General features: G+C 36.5%; 1 protein-coding gene across 1 annotated transcript in view; it reads left to right on the plus strand.

Moving 5' to 3' along the window:
• Window positions 1-15,682, plus strand: part of GABBR2 (gamma-aminobutyric acid type B receptor subunit 2) — a 473,013-nt gene that overhangs the window by 93,194 nt on the left and 364,137 nt on the right. Inside the window, 1 exon segment of the mRNA XM_035550670.1 lies at window positions 13,016-13,153. Coding sequence (XP_035406563.1) covers window positions 13,016-13,153 — 138 coding nt within the window.

Here is a 15,682-nt window from a genome sequence, read left to right on the forward strand (position 1 = left end):
GGAATGGCCTCAAGTTGCACCAGGGGAGGTTTAGGTTGGAAATGAGGAGACATGTCTTCTCAGAAAGAGCAGTCAGGCATTGGAATGGGTTGCCCGGGAGGTGGTGGCGTCACCGTCCCTGGGGGGTGTTCAAGGAAAAGTTGGACCTGGTGCTTAGGGATACAGTTTAGTGGGTGACATTGGTAGTAGGGTGATGGTTGGACCAGATGATCTTGGAGGTCTTTTCCAGCGTTAATGATTCTTTGATTCTATGATTCTATTTATCAGCACTTTCTTCATAACTCAGCGAGTTGTGCTTCCAGCACCATTTGCTGGAGGTATCAGTGGGGTGGGCTTTTTGGTTCACTTGTGGGTTTCTTTTTAAAAATTGAATATGTAGAAATCTGCCAGCAAACTGTAATGTTCTTGAAGCTCAGGTATGAGGTGTTGGAAAAAGCATCTCCTTTTGATTGCTGTTTTCTCTTTCACCTTAAAAGCATAGCAGTCAAAGTAGTGCTGCAGGAAGATCTATGGCAACCAGCAATGCTGTTGTCCTACTACCCCTGCATGCATGCACCAACACACACATGCGCTCATACCTGTGATTTGCTGAAATAAAAAGGATGATACAAACTCTTCTTATCTGCCTGTCTGTGAGGTCAGCTGACATATTTGAACAACTGTCGATATCAGCTGCAACTAGTCAAACTCACTTTGTCCAAAGTGGAAACCACTTACATAAACTTCTCACACATTTATAGACGAGTAGCATGGAGTTTCATGTAATGAACAGAAAACCTGTTTAAGTCTCTTTTATTGCATGGCCTCTTTGTAACAGGAGATGTAATGACAGTAACCTCTTATCTGCCTTGGAGCGCTTGGAGTATCATATTTAAGCAAGGCACTTGAAAGCTATTAAGTTATTCAGAACACTGGTTCATTTTAAGATAGGTTACCTTGGGCACAGTCATTGTCAATTTAATATATCACTTTCAGTTTGTTGCCTAAAAAACTACCAAGAAAAAATTGATTCATTCGCACTTTTTCTCTTCCTTTTAAGATGCCATAGTAAGAAATAAAATTGATCTAGAGCTTTACGAAGTACCTTTTTTTTTTTTTTTTAAATACTTGACAATGTGGTGTCAGCTGCACTTGACAAAATGATTAAAATCATCCTATTAGCATTTGATACCATTTCAACCTGTTAGGGTTCTGGGTGACAGTCAGTACGTACTTGGCAAAGAGATGTCAAGAATCTGCTCAGTGCAATCTTAAAGCAATTTAGCTCTGTTAGAATACGTAGTGTAACAGAAAGCAGGCTGTCCTCAAGTAGCTTGTTATTTGGATGATTTTTTTTTAATCTCTCGGAAAGTTAGGACAGGGAGAGTCTGGCAAAATCATGGAGATTTGATAGATGGATAAACTGATCTGTTTGTCTATCCAGGTATTGAACTGGTCTGACAATTTTCCACTATAAAAATTTAGTAAAGTTTGGCAATTTAAAGCTTTGCAGAGTTTAGCTGAGACACTTTTAGTAGAGTTTAGACTAGTGAAAAAAGTCAACTTACATAGCCACAAATGCTAATCATGCATTTGCCTCAAGTGTAGCAGTGCCTAACAGAGCATTATGTGCCAAACTAATAGCAGCAATCAGTGAGGTGCCAAACGTAACCACAGTCTGAAGGTAATTGGACAAATGATAGAATTTGGTCATTTGGAACTACTTTGTGATGGGTGCCAATGAAATTTTCCATAGAACTGGGTTTAAAAAAATCAGTAGGATCTACTAAATCAGTATTCAGACCAGAGGGAGTCTGTGATTTTATTATAAAGAATAGCACACATAGAGACAAAACAGTCTCTTTTTGGGTTTACAGCTCTTAGAGTTCATCCTGCATGGCAAGCAGGCCACAAGAACAAATCAGTTTGTTGTAGGTGTGTCACAATCATATAACATATTTAACTAGCTAACCAAACTAGTTAACTAATGAAGAGAGTTAGGCTGACCTTATAAAGCTGAGCTGGCCAAGCTAGCAGGTCTTAGCTTCTAGTATGGGTTGTTTACACTTTCCGGACTTGCACTAAATGTATTTGGTTGATTTGCGGACAAATGCAGGTTTAATCTATGTACTCTGTGGGTATTTCACCTGCATACAGCCCAGCTATATTTCACTTCTGGTCCACATGTACTATTTTTAATGGAGCATAAGGTGGGAACCCCCAACAGTTGATACATCAAGGTGAGTAATGCTGTGCTCTTGGCAAGCTTAATTAAGATTCTCCTTAGGTACTCCAAAGGGGAAAAGTATTGGTAATTCTACTTGCAGAAATCACATATCATGCTGTAAAATGTGAGTGTTAGGGATTTATTTGGCAGTCTGCTAGCTTGTTTTGATCTTGCAGAGGAATAGCTCTTTGTTAACCAGGTTGCACAGAGGCAATGTCTTGCTTGCATAGCTTTAAAGCCAGAGAAATTTGGTGTCCATTTGTGAATGCAACAGGATCTCAAGTAAGACAGGTCCACCATTCCGTGTTTTTGAGGTAGTTCCTAATTTCTGCTAATTAATTTCCTGGAGTATAAAACCAAACTAGGTCAAGGTGAGCCTTTAAGTAGGGAAATCTCAAAAACATTGCACAAGTTATTAAATAGAAGGCTAATAACACACCTGCAATAACCCTGTCCATAGTGCCCATAAAGTTGGAATTCTATACATCTCCCTGCCCTTCTAGGGTTGCTTGTTTGTTGCAGCCAAGTCCATGACACCTCAGGTTTGTGTTAATCCGCTGGTTCCCTTTGGAAAGTCTCTATTGCTATCTGCTTTCCTGCCCCATTCTGCACTCTGGAAGTACGTGTGTGTGGGGGGGAAATGGATAATACACCAATATAGCACAATGGTGGTATTTGTCACGGTAGTTTTGAACCAAGAGCACATTTAGTCTCTCTGATACTAGAGATCCATTTGCTGCAGGTTGTCCCTGTCTGACCATGGGTCTGGATACCATTTCTAACCCATTGTTTAAAAAGTCTATGACTTCTGTAAAATGGGGGGTTATTGTAGTCTGGTGCTATATTACCATTTAATCCAAATTAAGGCATATCATGAATTTCATTTGACTTTTATGGGCTAAATGAAGTGATAGCTTATCCAAATGATCACACATTATTCCTCCTTAAATAAATTAGCTCAGTAGAGTTTTATTCACTGTAGACAAAGTTCAGCTATTTTACATCACTAAGTGATTTTAATTAAAAAAACATAGACGTGATGAAGAATATCATACGAGATTTTCTTGACCTCTGGGCCAAGAAATACATTTTTGCCATTCTTAATTCATTAAGCCTTTTTTAAACTCCTACTTTGTCAGTTATATTGTTTTTTCTGCCCTATGTCTGTGTTTTCAAAATTCTTACTGGAGGAAAAAAACAAACAAACAATATGGCATCAGAAAAAGCCATGCTGGGAGTTATCTACTTTGTGCCATGTAACACTCTTCATACACAAGGTTTCCCTCTAAAGAAAAAGTTTGATATTATTTTTCAAAAATACTTGATGCTTTCTGGACTTTTATTGGAATTCAAATATAGAATGTCACAGATATTCTTGTGGTATTTGAAGAGATCTTCTCACATTTCCTAGGTAACCAACTTTCCGAAGCTCTAAGAACAATTCTGAAGGCCCTTGTAGTCATCTGTATCTCTTTTATCTCATCTTTGCACACTCAGAATAAAGTTTTATTTTAATTTCATGTCATAAAATTATCAAGAGGGAGGTTTTTGTATGTTTTTTTTTATTTTTTTGATGAAATTGGAGCATCTTTCAGGAGGGAATAGGTTGTGGGATAGGAAAAATACATATAACAAACTTCCCTCACAACTGATTCTTGCTGATTGCTGAGAGCCGAGAGATTTTGCAAAATATCATTGCACTTCAGCTGCAGTTTTGGTTGTAGCTTATTACTGAAGAGTGGGATGTCAACTGTGATGTATGTTGCTGTTACTTCCAGTGTTTTGCATTAGTACATTTCCATTTTCTTCCATCTACAAGAGCTTCCTGATTGTTATTTATAAATTTGGACTTCTTCCTTCTATATTCTTTCATATTCTGTTTCTTTGTACTTGCTGCAAAGAGCGTAGCTGCAATTAAAAGGAGTTTTGCCAGTACACATCAATTTTCAGTATACTAAAGAGATGAGTGTCAACAGTTCAGAGGATGATGACCTTCCCTGCATTAAGTAATTTTTCCTCCAAAATAACCTGACAAATATAATTCTCCTATTGAAATTAAGTATTAATACTTTTTAAAAAGGTATATATAAAGAACATGGATGTATCCAAATGTGCAATGTATAATATGTGTGAAGTCATCACGGCATGATTTAGTCCCTAGTAAATATCTTATTGAGTTTAGTGACATTCAGGTAGCACTTACAATGTTCACAGAACTATGCAGAAAGGAACATTACTTTGTTGACAGTAGGCATAAGGAAAGAAAAATGTTGGTAAAATTAAACTTTAAGGCATTTTCAGAAAATTGATTTTACTAAACGTAGAATGAAGTACTTCTGTATTGTTTTTATTTGTTGTCTTTGATTGTTCATGCTGAGTAGTATTTTTTACAGTACTCATACATTAACTGTGGAAAAAACCTCTATATATTTAAATGTGATCACACACACCCTTTTACTTCTGTGACCTTTTTTTCTTGTATTCTAAAATGACACCAGTAATGGGATGAAAGGAAATCTAACCGAAATATTCCAACAAATTGTGACTAGATCTGGAATAGTCTATGAAAATATAGGTTCTATATATAATATATATATATAATCTATATAATTTCTATAAGTGTAAAAATAAATGACAGGGAATTAGGGGGAAAGGAAAAGAAACAAGAAAGCATCAAGCAAGATGAGTACCAAATTGAACAATTGATATTAGTGACTGTGTGTTGAGCTTGCCAAAATTATCTTCGTTAGCACTTCATTTTGTATTCGATCTACGACTGGCAAATGTCTTGTAAATCTACTACTGCATAAGTCTTTGTCTCAAAAATGAGGCAACAAAACAGTAAGTAGCTTGCATCAATAAATTTAAGTGATAATGATCTTGGGGTTCAAGTGTTTGAAACAATTAGCACCTTTAGAGGTTACTTAAATGCCAAAACACAACTGATTTCCTAGGGGAATTTTAAAAGCCTCATGCTGCAAATAAAGAACTGAGACATTTTCGTCTTGATGAATAATTAAAATTAATTTTCTGTTTTGTTAGAAATCATTGTAGTATTGAACTTCTTTGGTAAAAGTTAGAAAAGCTGGAGAAAATTGAGCCACAATATTCTCAACAACAGGATATGTTATTTGTTTTTTAAACATCCCTCTATATCTTGTTTTTTCCTACACTGTTCCTCCAGACTTACATGCTTTTCCATAATTCCACTAATTTCTATAAAACATAGGAACAGCAGTATAGATTACATAGGAAGGAAGAAGAAGCAAAAATGAGCAAGATATTTGTCTCCCAGTTAATACCGAACTATACCAAAATATCTGATAAGTGCTTTAGCACTGGGATGTCGGAGAAAACAAGACAATACTAAGAATTAGGTTTGTTTTTTATGTATTCACGCTATATATATGTGAAAACAGATGTCTACATGCTGCTAAACATCTGTAAAACTGTGTTTTGTAAAATTATTGAATTGATGCAGAAGTGAATGAGTTAAATAGAATGGACTGTATGTTATCTGTGATCAAATAAAGTGTGGATTTTATAAAAACCCTTCTGTCCCAGGAATATTCGAATCAACACCAATTTGATTCTTGTTAGATGATGGGCCCAGCTGCAGAATAATCCAGGAGAACTCAATAAGTTATACTGAGGGATCTGACTAATTGCGCATATTGCACAATAGGATCTCTCTAAGGCTTTGGCCCAAGTGTTAGCTTGCCATTAGCAATTCAGAATGAGATGTTAATGAGAGATTCAGGATGAGAAGTCCTGGCCAGAGTTACCTGAATTACAAATTTTGTCATGGCACAGCCTTAGAACAACTGCATTTGATCAGTGTTACAGCCAGAGAAAAGAATACAGTGGGCCCTGTGTAAAATTATACATGGAGAGGAGAAGCAGAGTGAAGGTTGAAACTGAATTCCTTGAGTTCAGTGAACCATTTGTGTTTACTAATGCTGCTTGAGCAGCTGAAGAAGGAACTGTCATTGGTTGTTTCTCCTTATTGTTGTTGTTGACTACGTTGCCTTAAGAGCATGAAGTGGTCCTACAAGATGAACAAGGTTGTGAAGGAGTGACAGATATACTGCAATCTGTTGACTGTTTCTGTCTGCCCAGCATTTTTCACCTGTTCTTAAATAAGCTCTTACAACCAACATCACTCATTGGCTCAGCTTTGGCTGGCTGTGGATTCCTGTTGGAGCTGGCTGCATCTGCCTTTGTGCAACCTGGAGCAGCTCCTGGTCTCTTCTCACAGAGGGCACCCGTGGAGCCCCCTGCTACTAAAACCCTGTCATGTAAACCCAATACAGAGTCACTTTATTGAAAGGACATGATCTTCATATCTTGCAAAATGTTTCTTGAACATCTTCTGAACTGCTGTGTGTGCAACAGTTACAGTTCAAAGGGAGGCTTCAACTTTCTTTGAGGAGAGACTTCAACTTCCAAGCTGAACACAAATTTTGTGTGAAAAGAGGAAGCCAACTTGATCTATGCTCTTACTGCGTGCTTAACCATGGTGGAAACTTAGGCAGAGTCAGCTTTGGTTACACAGGATTTATCAACTTTTTACACTTCAACTCCATTATATATTGCAATACTTAAATTGGGTTCATCCAGTGTAAATGTTATATACTAGAGGAACTACTAAAAAGAGAGAAAATATAAGCCATATTAAAAATAATAATAATAAAAAAGATAAACAGGGAAAAAAAGAGAAAATGCATATACTCCTTGTATAAGGACAGATGGAAAGTTTTTGTTTGTCTTGCTGGATGGACTCAGCTCTCAAATAGCAGTGAACTAAGAAAAAGAAAATAATATTGAGCAAGAAGCCAAACCTTCACAAGGTGTTTAGACGGTCCCTAGAAAAATTGGCAACAGAAGAGTTAGTTGTCACCATTGCCGTGAAATCAGTGATTTATGAAGAGACAGGCAGTACCAGAGATGGAATACAAGATGTGAAATGGGATGCTAAACACCAGTAGCTTAGTGGTGACACTCTGAAAATTAGTCCCTGTATAGCAGGCAGGATCAGATAAAGAAGTTGCTAGGGAAGGTCCCAAAATGTGGCTAAAAAAAGGTGTCAAGCTGAGAGGGTTAATTCAGTGGGAAATATTTCATTGAATTAATTAAGTCCTCCTCTGCTGTAGCCACTTCTTCTATACCAAAATGAAATCTAACTGCTCGTAGTTAAAATTAAAAGATGATAGAGAAATCATATATAGAAGAGCCTGCAGTTTGGGATGAATTGGCTACAGTTTTGAGGCAGAGAAGTCTGGTGTAGTTGGGGGGGTGGTATTTTTGTTTCAAATACAGTACACATGAATGGCTATTAGACCACTGAATGGCGATCAGACCAAGAAGTGGTATTGGTATTCTCCATTGTACTGGAAAAGATGATCAGCAGAGCATGTAAGGACAGGGCAAGCATTTAATTGTACATTCCCAGAATAATATACTAGCCACCAATGATTTGTGATTCAAGAGTTTTCTAAGAAAATCATTGGCTCTATATAAGAAGTTTTTACTTTTTTTTTTTTTTTTTAACCTATGAACTAATCCAATTTCTTTTCATGTATTTGTGAACTTAAAATATTCATAACACCTGATGGCAAGATGTTTCACTTGTACTTATCATGGCATGAAGAAATTTAGAACAAATAAAAGGAAGTTGTTTTTCCTTTGGTGGTTAATTACATTGTCACAGGATGTTGTTGATATCAAAGTGGTGGTTTCAAGAGCCATTGAACAAATTTATGGAAGGAAAATCCAGCTAGAGTGATTAAATGCAAAAACAGAACTTCTGACTCTGAAAGTTCCTAAGTTGTAGATACCTGAAAACCAAGAGGATACCTTAGGAAAAGTATGCCCTGCCCATAAGTCCAGGCACAGAATGTTAATCTGATTGATCTTTGGTATAGCTCAGATCAGTTTCCATATGTTCTTCACTGAATCGTCAGTATTGCTTAATGACCTTAAAATTGAAAGAAAACCAAATGAAAATCATTTAGTTGTTCTCATTCCGTAGCTCCTTCCACACTGATAGTCTAACGTAGAGTTAGTTTCTGAGCAAGATTTTGTAAAGTGTAGGAAAATTGCTTTGTAACTCTGTTCTCTCTGTTCAAGGAGGTCTTATCAGGTATTTATGAGCATTTCCTTCTTTCTCTGATGATATTAGCACAAAGTGCTGCTGAAAGCTCTCATATTGCTTGAAAAAGTTTGATATTTCAATATGCAGATGACAGCTGTGGGTTATTCCTTCTCACCATAATGGATATCTAACCTAAGTGTTCAGCATCTCAATAGATACCAAAACAGTTCCTTGGGTTTCATTTTGCTCAGACAACTAGAGTTGTGCCAGAATGTAGCTAACTGAGAAACAGCTGGGCATAGCTATCCACTAGCTATAAATCTAAATATAATTATGCATCTGAACAGTACATCAATTCACAACAGTTCTCATTGCTATTTGTAAAACTGCAGGTTTAACTAGATCCATCAAATTACAGGTACCAGCTCTCTTGCTAGTCCTGTAATTACTCAGACCTGTCAATGCCATAGGAGTCAGCAAACTTCATGTATCAATTCCACGCAAATTCTCATTCTCTGCATTGAGGATTAACTCTGTGTCACTCCTGTGGCCCTGGGGGTTTGAGAGTACACCCAGGCATCTCACTATCTGCCAGACAGCCCTCCTGACAGCCAGCAACCCTCAGAGGTTGGTTCAGCTTCTTCTGATTTCAGTGTTCTGCTCTTCATACGGCCCTGCGCAGCGGAGAGGAAGGATGACCTGCTACAGTTTGGGTAAACTAGAAGGTCTCACTCGTGTTTTCAGCTGCTGTGCTGTCCTCTCCCGAGAGGTTTCTTATCCTTGTGCATCTGTTACCCTTCAGGCAGTACTTTCTCCCTGTTTGTCCTGATTCCTTTCTTGATAGATGATGATAGTCTTTATTTGCCAGCCTCTCCTTCAAAGAGGGTTCAGAAAGGTCAGCACTTCAATCCCTAAACTCATTCAACTCCTCTCCTATGCAGCAGATCATCTGCTATTTTTCATAATTAAAATAAGTAGTCCTACTTCCTTCGAAATGGAAACTATGACTTTGAGAAGCATCATCTGTGATATAAGTCTTTGTCTCAATGAGAAGTAGAACTCCTCACACATTTCTGCTTGGTGAATTCCTGGTGTGACTTGTCCATACGATCTCTACCAAGCCAGTGTGTTAAGAGATGCATTTAATGTAATTATCCATTAAAAGGTTTGTTTGCTATTTGTACATGGATTATTACTGACTCCTGACTGAGGCTAAGCACAACAATCGATATGTTTGGGATGAGTAGCTCTCAGGCCCTTCCTCCAAAGCAAATTGTATCATGTACTAAATCTCATGTATTTGAAGTTATAGTTATGGTACTAGATTTCTCTGACAAAATGCATTGCAGGTATCCTCAGTGTCTCAACATGCAGTTAAGATCAACCACATGGCATATCTGTCTCTTTTTATATGTGAGTCAAAAGTGAGCTGGCTGCAGTTCAGCTCAGCAAAATAGAGATGTTAATGACAGTTTAAGTGAAAGAGCAAAACTATCTAGCAAAAGCCACATTGGCTCCTTTGAGTAGTAATTTTAATTGTTTAATTGTTTGACTTTTTATGAGGGATTCTTTCCCCTTCATTGCTGTTAGTCATGCTCCAATTAATAACCAAGTCAGTTTCTTGTCATCTACATGTGGCCTACTCTGTAGCCTCTGCGTTTTTCTAAGGATTTTAGTTCTTATGCAAGCTTTTGTTGTATTGTAATTAGATTGCTGTGTAGCATTGCTCATGGACCTATTTACCATCACTTGGTGAGAACAACTCAAGAACTCATTTGGTTATAGGGTGAGCACTTCTGTGGTGCCTGATCTTTTTGTCCTTCAACAACCTTGCCCACATTTAGGGATATATTAGGGTTTGGCAATAGATGATGATGAGTGGCAATAGGGTCTTCTAGGATCTCTGAAAAAGTGATGTTATAAAAGGGCTTTAGGAACTCACTAAGATGAATTTCCCATACTAAAGGCAGGAAGAAACCTTTTGTAACTGCTTGTCTCTCTGGCTCAGTAGATCTATTATCTTTATCTGAATGTTTATTTTTTAATGCTTGTAACGGACTGCTCTGTTGCTTGCAGGAAAGAATGTTATATACAGTATATGTTGTGAAATGTGACATTAAACAAATGTGAAAGTCTGCTTTCTTCCATCTTTATCGTTTTTCCTTTTGTTTCTGTCCAGCTTTCTGTTCATCCACAGTATTAAATCCTTTTTCTTCATTTCTGGGAAATATTTTGGACCATTTTGACAGTTTTGCTTAAGGAGCAGACTGACTCTTCTAATTAATTGTGGTGGCTTAAAAGACAACATGGTAGGCTTGTAACTGAATCTCATTCAATAAAACCCCACACATACTTTGGACTGATCAGTAATATATCTCTGCAGTGCAAACCTTTACACTTTAGGAGAGACAAATAAAGCTTTCAGCATGTCTTCCAAAGAGAAATGATGAGTGATTGGAAGAGTGTTGTTTTCATGAAAGTGTCTTTATAAACATGCAGAGATTAAATAAATAAGAAAGAGGAACCTTGATTATAATAGCAATTCTGAACTTCCCGGCAAATTTACCCACTGTGATTCTTACAACTGCACATAGTGACTTTAATACAGTGAGAAAAAAAATTGTAGGCAAATAGTAGTTAAAGGATGTATAAAAGTTTTGTAATGTAAAGGTAAATTTTAGTATGAAATATACTTCAGATAACAGATTGTACATCTTTATCATTTAAAACACAGAATTTTATTTCTCCATAACTACTTATATGTATACCCACTTCATGGGCTACAGCTTCCAACTGCTATTTTACTATCAACATCCTTCTTATTTCATATATGTATTCTTTTTAAACCATTATTCAGTGAAACACTGAAAACATATGACATAATGAAAAAAATATGATTGTATTCTCTGGTTTTAAGTTGGTATGAAAATCAAGTCAATAATCTCTTTTGCTGCAGGTTGAAATGGTGGGGTGGATGAGGGCAAAGACTTGGCTAAATGTCACTTAAGTTCAGTTTCTATATATTATATTTAATGTCTAGAGTCCTTGGTTGCTTATAGAAGTAAAGAAGTAGTAGAATATTTAGCTGCACTTGGAATTAAAAACTGATCTTTAAGTAGGGGGCGGAGGAGTAAGGATGGAGGACTCTGCCTGATCACAGTCTTGATTCCTACACATTATGATCTTGCCAACGATCCATCAAACTCAGAAGGGAGCCTCTGCCATACTGATTTTTTTTTTCTTGTAATAAAAAAGAAAAAGTTGTTCTATATTATGCAATTTTAAACTCTTCAGTAATAATCTGTATCCTTCTGAATAAGTAAGAGGAATAATTCTATTCTTGCAAGTAGTATGCAAATAGAATATTTTTTCTTTTAGCATATTAATTCTGTAAGAAGATTAATATAAGCTTGAAAACTTCTTAGGCAAAATCTTTATTCTTTCAACAGAACGCAAAACAATTACTACTTGGATGCTGATAGTAAATGAACTGTTTTATTGAATAGTTACAATGAAACAGGAGGTTGGTGTACAATAGTTCATGTAAAGATTATGAGGAAGAATTTGTAGAGGAGGGAAAAAAGGGCAGAGGATATTGTTTCAAAATGAGAGATAAAGAAGTGGCTGCTACTGGAGAAGTGGTAGCTACCATTAGAGCCTTTTGGCAGGCTGACTTCCAGTACAGTTTGGAATCAAATTCTGAACTTCAGGTACATGTTTTATTAACATTCTGCTGCAAGCTCAGGAATTAAGGTGGGACTACATAAATTATTGTGAATGATCAATTCTACTCCAGACAATGACTGATATTCAAATATTTTGCAATACTGACTATTACTCTTTATTTCTATTGTCAGTCCTGGTCACAATTTATGTTATAGATCTTTAAAATTGAAAAAAATAAATTGTGTAATTATTAATGCAATTGGATAATTACCAAACTAATTATCAGAAATTCCCAGAACAAGTCATGTTGAATGGGTCCTCAGAAGGTCATTTAGTCCAGTCTTCTGTTCAAAGCAGGGCAAGCTATTAGAGCAGACAAATTAATTCCTAGTATATTCTAGGAATACTCCTAGAATATTCTTTTGATATTTTTTGGAGGCTTAGTGTTGTCCTTCTAAATGACAGGCTCTCTAGTATATATATGTATATATACACACACACACATATATGCACGTGTATATATATAGATTTTGCACAGAGTGCTGAGCATGGACTTTAAGGAGAAGTTTCTTAGGAGCCTTGTTAGAGACGGAACTTGCTTTACAAAGAGACACAATGGGTAATGTCAAACTTTCCTTCAACTATGAAAGTTCTGCTGACATCTAGTGTTACATTCCAAATTTTGCTTTGGGAAATGGTAGCTCTGAATGCAGAGTAAGTTTTCAGTCAGTCATATTTTGTTGATTTTTTTTTTTTTATTCTTTGTTAAAAGATAGCATCAAAATTCAGATGTCCCAGCTCTGCTTTGGAAGGAAGACATAAGGGGTTTTAATGATGTAAGGAGGGGGTTTCCTGTTTTACTGTAGTGTGTTAGGGGTCCAAGGCAGAGTGCTCAAGTTATTCATGTCTGGGCCGTAAGATATTATATGTTGTACAATTTATACAGTGCAACCCCTCACATTTTTCCCTACCCAGTTGTTTATTTCTTAGTTCATTAAGTTATTTGTGATGGTGAATATTTTCTCTCTTTTTTTTTTTCTCTTCCCCAGTGTGACAATGCAAAAGGACTCAAAGCCTTCTATGATGCAATAAAATATGGACCTAATCATCTGATGGTTTTTGGTGGCGTATGTGCAACAGTTACATCTATCATTGCTGAATCTCTAAAGGGATGGAATTTGGTTCAGGTAAGACATGAAATGAATTATATTCAAATGCTGAATATTTTGTACATATATATTTTTAAATTTAGAACCTTAGCGTTTGATGCTTTTTAAGCTTAACATTTTGTGTAATTAGTATACCACCATTCTGAAGGTCAGTGCAGTTACATGTAAATAAGGACAGTCTCTTTTATATAGTACTAGATTCCAAGGTATGGCATTGTGCTCAAAATATGTGAGTGTAGGACAACAGTTGTGCATCTCAGTAGATTAATTAAATAAAATTAATCTGATGTATCTCAAAAAGCAACCTAAAAGTTCAGTCATGCTAGGTGAGCAAATCTCAGCCCTAAACAAGGTAGAGGAAACAACTTGTCAGTCCTTAAACTATGGTACACTGGGGTCTTTACTCAGTCTCTACTCAATCATAATGCAATAATTCCTATTGACTTTAAAAGTGTTAGGAGTACATAAATTGTAAGTAGTAACTGTGCAAGAGTTTCAGTATTTGACTCACAGAGCACATTTATTCCCAGCTGTTCTTTCTGACTTTCTCAAAGGTCAAGTTTGTGGAAAGGTTTCTTCTGCTGAGGAATCAGAATTTATTAATATTAATCTTTAAAATGCGGATGATAGCAGTATGATTTTCTTCATTTCTTCAGTCATCTGCCCAGTAACGATCTGGAGATTGATGGCTGTTCAGGCAATGCAGGCAGCAGGTTTTGTTTTTCAGCTGTGGAAAAACCTTGGCGTCCTACTCAATATTTGTATTGCCCGAAGATATAATTTGTATCTTGCTTTATTAATATATATGTATATATAGTATAGCAGAGTGATAAAATAATAATATATAGCAATCACCTGAGGTTTCACTTACAAACAGATCCCTCTTTTCCACCTGGAATACGCACTGAGCAGAGTGCAGAATGAACAAATGAAGCATAATTACGTTTGTGAAGAAGATGATGATCAGAGTACAAATGGGAAATTCTTAGGAGGATAATTAAAGTAGCTTGTTAACTGTGTTTGCAGTGCTTGTCATATCAGACTTTTTTTATGCTTCAGGATTTTTTTTTTCTGATGTGAAAAACATCAGTTCTACTATGGAAACAAAATAATAGAATATCTCTGGGGAGAGCTGGGAAAGGAAGGGAAAGCTTGAAACTATCATTTACCACTCTTTTAGAAATGGCCTAGTACATGGGCTATAATGAAATGTGTGGCTGGAGCCCTGTTATTTTGGAATTTTTCACATGGAACTTCTAGATGATGTAGCTTGTTTTAAGGAATGGGATTTCATTGTGCTAAATCCTTTTATTTTATGCGCAAGTTCTGCCTGCTAGAGTCTGAAAATCTTTTTTTTTTCTTTTTTTTTAATGCAGTTGCTCAGTCAATAAGTAAACACAATTAGAAAGCTTCTAGTTGCTTTTAAATGGCTGAGTTTGTCAATATATGTGTTAACTTATATAATGATATGAAGCATTGCTACCAGACAGAATCTATTTCTCTGTATTTAACAACTACAACTGTGACAAAATCCTAAACGTTATTAATGATACCAGTATATCAAGGGATTCTCTGTTGCTTGGGCTCAGTGTCCTGCAGGCACTAGATCAATCCTCACATGGCATAATTTCACTTTGTGGCAGGTTTTTATATATTGATTGAATGATGAAAGAACACAAATGATAGTGTGGCTGGGGAGTGTGGTGAAGCTTAGTGGATGGTACAGCAAGAATGGAAACAGTTTGTGGAAGTGTCATGTCATACAGAAACAGCAAATCAGCAAAAATATCATGTATAAGATAGTGGGGAAACGGAGTATAAATCCTTCCACTCCCCAGGATCCTCTGTCTTGAACATCTTTGATTAAATATGTAACTTGAATAGATGGAATAGACAGAAATCTGTAGTTCTCAGTAGTGGAGAAATAATGTTCAGCCTGAAAAAATACAGGACTGTCCTCGCTCCCTTAAAGCTTGAAAATTCACCTCAGAGAATCAGCAAACTCCCATAACTAGTTATGTAAATTTGTGATCATGCTAAAGTCATTTTGTTTTGCAATCTAGAAAAAGGAAAACAGTGTATATAGACAAAACCTAAGGTGACATCGTACTGCTGAGGAGAGGATTTGCATTTGGATGTCTGACTCCATTGTTTTTCTCCGGTGCAGGCGGTCATGAACACAGAGCTCTTAACCCTAGCATGAACATTTGATTTGATCTGATTTACGCAGGTGTCCTGTGACTGTGCAAAGTGATGACTGTCTTCCCTGCAAGAGAAATGCAGGATACTGAGAGTACTGGGGAGAATAGGGAAGAAAAGAAGGACAACAGAACGTTTACCTTAGCAAATCTGATACAAGGCTGAATGCCTGGAAAACTTTTCTAGAAGCCTTTTAGCCCTGAATTCCAAGTTTCTGTCTAACTGTTTTTCTTCCACTTGGGAGACTTTTTTTTCTTTTTCTTTTTCATTTTTTTTTTCATTTCTGCCTCTTCCCTGTTGTCTCCAGTAAAAAGTCTCCAAAAACAAGAAATCAAATAAAAGGCAAAA

The sequence above is a fragment of the Cygnus atratus genome, chromosome 2 (genome assembly GCF_013377495.2).
Source record: "Cygnus atratus isolate AKBS03 ecotype Queensland, Australia chromosome 2, CAtr_DNAZoo_HiC_assembly, whole genome shotgun sequence".
Classification (NCBI taxonomy): Eukaryota; Metazoa; Chordata; class Aves; order Anseriformes; family Anatidae; genus Cygnus; species Cygnus atratus.